Genomic DNA, 7,546 nt, shown 5'->3' with positions numbered 1-7,546 from the left:
TCTCCGAACGGCATTTACTAATGCCTTGTATCAGTTGTAAAGCATTTTTAGGAACAACTTCTTGGTTGCCAGGTAGTGAAAAATCACTTTGGTGTGTTGGTGTTTACATTTTCATTTAGGTATAGTACACAGTGCAATTCTAAATGCTGGTAATCCATGTGTGCTAGTTGGTTTCTCATAGGCAGTTCAAGCCGCCAGGTGTCTGCTGTTTTCTGGGGCGGGAGAAGAACTCCGATGCAGCTCATTTCACATTGCACCGGACATTAGGTCAGGGTTAAAGAGTTGTGTCACAGGGCTCGACAGCCCTGATACCCACTGCACGGTCAAAACAATTCACTGGGTATTATACTCTACAGTAAATGCATCAATATTAGTCAGGGTTTTGTTTTTTTGTTTTTTTTTCAACAATTCATCAAGTCTGCAGTCGTAAATGTTTAATAGGTTCTTAGTAGATAGACTTTAGAACAGATTCTCTGCAGCCATTTCACAGAAGGCATGTGGTCTAATGGTCAACTGTAGTATTAGAGAACTATTGTTTTCCACAACCCAAAAGTTGTCTTATTAGTTATTGATGTTTATGTCTGTAACTGATGCATAAACCATTAGTAATATTATAAACCCTTTATAAAGGGTCATGTGCCCCCGGAAAATGTGCAGCAGTGACGTGTGACCCACCCCACACCCTAAAGGTGTTGTAGGGAGGGCGCGTGGAGACGCGTTCGTGTGTGTTCTGTTAAAAAAGAATTGAAACTAAAATATTTTTGAGTTAGAAAAAAACGCCGTTTATTGTTTATGTGTTTGTGCTTGTATGTTCGTGTGTTTGTTGACGTCGGGCACTGAACTGCCGCGTGAGCGCGCACCTAAAGGTAGTGCGCGCGGCCCGGGGTCTGTCGCTCCCGCAGACGCGCGGGGGGCTCCTCGCGGCAACATCACTGCAGCGGCGCGGGGTCCGACTCACAGGTGCTTCCCCTCGGCTGCAGTTCCTAGAAAGAAAACCAACAAGCAACTGCCTCTGTAAGTATTTAACGCTGTTCAGACACTAAGCGCTGCGGGTCGATCACTGGGAGAGGGATTCGACAAACGCACCCACGGGACCGACGGGATCTGTACCTGGAGGTAGGCAACGACACCGTCACTCAGAGGTTGTTGTTGTTCAAAGAGGCTCTGTTACAGCTTACATGGCGTGAATGTAGTTATTGTTCGTGACAGCGACGTTTAACAGTTTCCAGAGAGAAAAGGCAGAACAGCCGATTCCAAAATGAAATATTAACACATAACTATACAATATTTTAGCCACCAAAACTAAAAGAACAAGGTCTCTCATAAAAAGCGACGAGTTCATGATACAGAATAAATGCAAGTGTTCTGGGAGGACTAGAACTTGAGTCCAGTCCAGCTCCGGTGCTGATGCTGACCAGCTCTGATTTGTGTCTGCGACTCAGGTTGCTCGGGTTAAAAGGTTTCGGACAGATTCAGTTCAGAACGTTAATGTATTGACATACATTAACGTGCTTTAGTGACAAAGCCCTGATCGATGAGATCGACCGGAGGAGCGATGGGAAAACAGCTTAAGTGTTTGTGCGTGTGTGTGTCTGTCTGTAAAGTCAAAGCAGGTTATAGGTTCCTTATTAACATAGTCTGATGAGATACCAGCTGCCTGGTTGGAAAGAAGAAGAGGACAGTGTGGGGACAGGACTGTGTCTGCGCCTCGCTATTCCTTTTCAAGGTTTTAAATTTCAGCATACCTGCAAAAATGACATGCAACTTAAGCGTGCAGGGGAAAAGATACACAAAGATACACACAACAGGTGTTTTGGGGTGTGTGAGTCAATATGAAAGTGGTGACAAACCAGGAAATGGTCTGATTAAACATGCAAATATTTTTCAATAACTGTATTTTCTCTCAGTTTAATACATGTTTTCAATACAAAATTTAAATATGTGCAGAAGGCAGCACAGGATCACTTTGCACCTCACCTTTGTTAGATGTCTTTTGCATTCAGTAAATTAACACAATAAATCGAGGCATGTGTCAGTCATGCAGATAACCACCCTGCAGTCTGATTATGAGTCTGCTTTAAACCTTTCCTAAGCACATCTCGCTCTCTGTTTCAGGATGTGCGGTATGGATGTAGATCTGGAGGATAGCGGTTCAGGTGAGGAGGAAAAAGAGGATGAGTTTTGGATCGGGGAGGGGGTAAAGATGCTGCCTCCTCCCGTGGCCCACAGCGGCGGCAGTATGTGGGGCAGCCGCAGGGGCAGGTGTGGCTGCGTGGCCTTTGGGGCAGCTCTCATCCTCTGGAACCTGTGCGTCGTCCTAGCCAGCGCTCTGCTCCTGGCTGTGGTCTTCTCCGTGGTGCTGCTGCCTGCAATGCTGCTGCTCTACGCTGGTTTCCTCTGCCATTCAAAGGTCAGTTGTCAGTAGAAACATGGTCTTAACAGATATTTCTCTGTTGTTTAATCTCTCTGTAGCAAAGAGAAGCCGAGAGGAAAAGTTTGCTGTTAACCTAGTTGATAGTTGATCCACTGAACTGATTTGAGCTCCAAATTGCAGGTTGTAAAGTTGCATCTGAGCTACTACTAGTCAAAGGGGTTGAGATAGACAGAGATTCACTGGCGGAGGGTCAAGACAGGCATCCTTGTGGCCTAGTAGTCAAAGATGTATACCATATAACTGCAACGTCGCCAGTTCAATTCCAGTTCGGGATTTTTCCACATGTTTCCTGTCTGTCTCTTCTGTCAGTTGGGGGCCAGTGCATCTGTCAGTTGGTAATGGGTAAAATGCATTAAATTTTTTTTTTTTTTTAAGAACACATCAACTTCCAGTCTCTTCATCCAAGCGAAGCTGTAAAATAAATAGCTTCTTGGAGTCCTGGAGGAAACCATTGTTGTATGTGATCCTCATCTTTACGTCTCTTCATGTTTCCTGTCCCTGTCTACTGTCAACTAATGTACCCTCAATTGGTCATGGATGACTTTAGGTTTCCCTCTTCATCAGCATGGATGTTTTTATCTTGATGACTGTTGTGTGGGCTGTTAGGAAGCTACAGGTTTCTGCAGGAAGCTGACAGTATGGAAGAAATGTAAAGAACCTTTGTGCACCTGTTAAGGACCATTAAAGCTGCTATAATCAATATTTTTTTATAATAAACTGTAGTGATAAACAAACAGGACAGCAGATTGGTTTCGTTTTACACCCACAACTTTACTGTTTTGGTTCAGATGGTTTCAGCAAGAAAGCTCTGATAAACCCACTGTCCACTACCTGCTGAGCACCAAACAGCAGACAGACAAAGTTAGCAATTAGCTGGTGAGCGTAGTGGAGCATTTAGCACCTAAAGAGCCAGAATTTTCCCTCAGCAGTTGGTAGAGACCAAAAACTGAGCTAAAAGGTAAGTGATTATTGATCTTACAACCACCAGGCGGCCATGACACCAAATAAATACAAATATTGCCCTGTATCTGCTGGGATGTGTAAGTAGACAACTGGTTGCTAGCAGGTTTGCCATTTCAATTTAAAAGGTGATAATATGTCAGTGTTGTGTTTACAGCTTGTTTTCGCTGCCGCCCCAAAATCAGTTTCTTCAGGTTTCAGAGGATTGTGCTCTGCCCCAACACGACAGCATGCTAACAAATCATTCACAAGGCGGAATCTAAACTACTCCTTCCTTTAACATAACTATGTTTAGGCATGTAAGCCCATGTCATTTGTGGAGAATGGAAAGATCATCTGTTATTAAAACTGGTACCTGGAGTCTTTGAAGGAAGCAGGCAGCCTAAGGGAAAGTGTTCGTGGCGACATAAGTCCTACGTCTATTCCTGACACCTATCTCCACAAAATTGTTCGGGCTTATTCTTCATGTTTGTGCTTATTGCTTTTTACTTAGAAAAACAAGCCCATCCAAGAAGATGATGACTAAACTTAAATATTGAAGCTTGTCAGAAAGTGCAGCTCTATTTTGTGAGTCATGCTAGAGGCAGACAGATCGTCAGTAAAAGGTGGTGAGTCTAGGCGTCATGCCAACTCACACTGTGAAAATCTACAGCTGTGTCCTTGGCTCACCTGATAGGTCTTAACGTAACATGACAATGCAGAAAAATTAAGAACATACAAAGTGTGTGGGTGCAACCAGACTATAATCCTGATTAGGGCAGAGCAAATGTCAGTTCAGAGCTTAGAATTGCAGCCAATGTCATTCAGAGAGTTCTTCTTATATTGGCGACAGACTGAACATGGAGAGAGGGACCCACTGAGAAGTCAGGACTATCAGATTTGTTGTTGGCACCAGCTGTGCACAGATGAGCAACGCGGGGGAAAATGTACTCAGTGAAAGCAGTGTGTGCACTTGACAGAGGTGTGTCTCTGTGTGTGTGTGTTAAACACTACTGTTGCTAGGGTACATTTGTAGGAGGCGAGGTTCCTTTTGAAAAAGCTTACAATGGGAAATCGTTTGGCAAAAGGGCTTCAGATGCAACTAAATAATTTTGAGTATGTCTGAGTGTTTTTCTGAATTTGACTGAAAAAAGAGATAATGTGCTTTTCTTTATGTGAGGGAGTGTATGGGTGTGTGTGTGTGTGTGTGTGTGTGTGTGTGTGTGTGTGTGTGTGTGTGTGTGTGTGTGTGTGTGTGTATGTGTGTGTGTGCAACCCCATGGTATGCTCTTGTAAGGATGTCAGTGTGTACTTCTGGAGCTGCTATACGCACTCTGATCTCACCCCACGCGCTTTCTTTCCTTATCCATTCATTGTTGTCTCCTCTTTTTAGATCTTTTCTTCTCTCTTTCTCCTTCCCTCCCCCTGCCAACTCCCTCCCTCTCACTTGCCGTCACAGGTGATTGACAGCTCTGAGCCACTTCTTATCTGAACTGTAGAGGGAGACTGGAAGAAACTCTTTCACACCCCACTACCCACACGGTCCCACATCTGCACCCTGAGCATACGCAAACACACACATGCTGTACGCTAATCGTACCTCGCCTATTTGCTTTTCAACAGGAGAGAAACAACTCTTGCTGAAGCCAAAATTTCCATTACGTCCTCTTATGATCCCCCTGTGTTTGTCCTCGTAGGTCCTTGATGCCCCCTCCGCCATCTGCCGTTACCTTGACGACAACAGCTGCTCCGCCCTCATCATCCTGGGCTTTGTGATGATGTCGCCGCTGGTGGTCGTGGCGGCTGCAGTCTTCTGCGGGCTGTTCCGAAGGTTTCGACTCCTGCTTCTCATTCAGCCAATTACGCGTGCCTGGTACCGAGGGCGGCTGCTGGACTGGGTGGGCAGCATCCACGCCTGGGTCTAATTGAAACGGAGTAGGAGGTGCCGAGGGTCGACATAACAGTCAGTATGGATCAGAAAGTTAGATTAGTGTGATATCAAACAGAGAGGAACAGGGGGTAGAGAAATTATCAGGAAGACCTTAGAATATGATGCAGTTCGATACAATAGTCCTATAAAGAATCCTTTCTTTCTAAACAGGAGATCAGTTTTTGTCAGATAACTGTTGATTGAAATAGATGGTATGTTATTAAGCAATAGTTAAACATTCTGTTAAGGACTTTTATTTGCTTGATGAAAGTCTACAAAAAGCAGAGGGTTATCTTAGCTTAGCATAAAGACTGGAAATAGGTGGACACAGGTAGCCTGACTCTGTCCAAAGTTCGAAAATATGCCTAGCAGCTTTTCTTAAATTCACTATTTAACACCTGATATCTCATATGTTTAATCTTTACATAAACATAAATATAGCAACAACAAGTTGTGGTTTTTATGCGCAGGACTATTTCTCGGCTTGGAATCTACGCTTGAGTCTCTGCCTGGCAAACAACAGGACTCCACTTTTACACTTTGGTTTTTGTAGGGATTGAACAAACAATCATCTCTGAGCTTTAGAGGTACTGGTGGGTGGATTTTGTTACCTTTACACAGATCCAAACTAGAAGTTTCCCCTAGCTTCCAGTCTTTATGCTTAGCTAAACGAATTACCTCTTCTCTTTCACTTTATACGCAACTGAGAGTGGTATAGATCGTCTCATCTAACTCTCAGAAAGAACTCAAATAATCTTATATTCCAAAATGTTGAACTATTTCTTGTGGTGCTGCTGAATTGGACTGCATACTGAAAGGTGTCTCTTTTATTTTGTCTACCCCCTACACATGTTGGGTCATATTGTGATTTGTTACAAGTGCAAAATACAAGCCTGTGCATAAGTTCATTCTAGCAATTTTCCACCTGAGTCTTATTTGGCTTTGAAGAAGAAGCTGGCAAATTTTCTTTAACTTTCTTCATAGAGTGATGTCTTTGTACTTCAGCCTCACATGCACAAAGATTACAAAACATATTCTGCACTCTTTTTATTTGAGAGAACAAATAGCATCTTTGGACAGTCCAGAAAGAAAGTAACCACTTAAATCTTTATGGAAAGTGAAGGATAAATGTAGGCTCTTACAAAAATAAGTTTTAAAGAATTGACATTTGATTTTGATGATGTTATTATTTGAGGTGAGTAAAACATAAAAAAACTGGTTTATGATGGCAGAATTTAGTTAGATCTTGTGTATAAAACAAATATTTTTGTGATTTTGTATTGCCTGTTTGCTAACTATGTTGTCATAGTTACATGTGGAATATTCTCTGAAATGTATTGCTGTGAAGTTATTTGTGATTGCACATTAGAGGTCTAGCAAAGAGTCAGAACATAATAGCAAACATCATATTTGTTGATCTGTTTTGAGTTTAACTTGGTCCAGTACGTTGGGCTCAATTTCCTGGGGACTTCAAACACTCTTAAAAACAGGGTGAAAATTGTAAAATGTGTGGTAAAAAGTGGCATACGAGGACCTTAGTATTGTCTGTGAGGTGAATTAAATGGACAATGACGTTTGTACTCAAACAAGCTTGTCTGATTTAGCATCAAGCAGTCTTGTCTTGTGGGAGGGGAGACATATTTAATTTTAGTGGATCTTTTAAATTATATTGTGCCGTAAAAACACACTCTTCATTATAAAAACAGTCACAAGTTGACAGTATGACAAAGAAATGGCTGTCTCGTGGGAGCCAGGTGTTAAAGAAGGATTTGAATCATCAGACCAGGAGCTCATTCTGCTGCCTCTTTGCTTTCAGGTCACCTAAATTGGTCAGCGACACACGCAATGCACATCCTTTTATCAGTGTGTCCTCGCTCTGTAATTAAGTGTTCGGATTTCCGGTTTCATTTCTCAGAAGAAAGCCTTGAATCATATTTTATGAGCAGCAGTTATTACATGCCCCGTGCCATTGTTATTATATTGAAACGTATTTATTTTTTATTTGAATGTATTTATTAGTGTGTTCTGCCTGTTAATGTCCCAGTCTTATTATTTGTCCTCTATCGATTGTAAAATGTTTGTTTACAGTTAAGAATCCCTGTTCGTTCCAGTATGGAAAGATGTTCAGCAACACATTGCCATGTTCAGACCTTCCACCAATAAAAAGATGACCTTTTTTTCTCAGCGTGTCTCTTTTCTGCTGCGACCTGTTCCTTAAAGTTTGAAAGATTTGATGATTAGAG

General features: G+C 42.4%; 1 protein-coding gene across 2 annotated transcripts; it reads left to right on the top strand.

Annotated features, from left to right (window-relative positions):
- Positions 1–911: 911 nt before the first annotated feature.
- On the top strand, positions 912–5,570 carry LOC120783135 (transmembrane protein 88). Of its 2 annotated transcripts, none has more exons than XM_040115890.1 (3): positions 912–1,014; positions 2,116–2,410; positions 5,071–5,570. In XM_040115890.1, exons 2-3 carry the CDS (start codon positions 2,117–2,119, stop codon positions 5,296–5,298), a joined length of 522 nt encoding a protein of 173 aa, XP_039971824.1. In that variant the 5' UTR covers positions 912–1,014; position 2,116; the 3' UTR covers positions 5,299–5,570. The 2 variants fall into 2 exon arrangements, with proteins under 2 accessions (XP_039971824.1, XP_039971823.1); XM_040115889.1 differs by having other exon boundaries at positions 923–1,116.
- Positions 5,571–7,546: the final 1,976 nt, after the last annotated feature.

Source organism: Xiphias gladius, chromosome 21 (genome assembly GCF_016859285.1).
Source record: "Xiphias gladius isolate SHS-SW01 ecotype Sanya breed wild chromosome 21, ASM1685928v1, whole genome shotgun sequence".
Taxonomy (NCBI): Eukaryota; Metazoa; Chordata; class Actinopteri; order Istiophoriformes; family Xiphiidae; genus Xiphias; species Xiphias gladius.
Note: the sequence above shows the minus strand (reverse complement) of the source record. Positions and strands in the feature narration are given on the sequence as shown.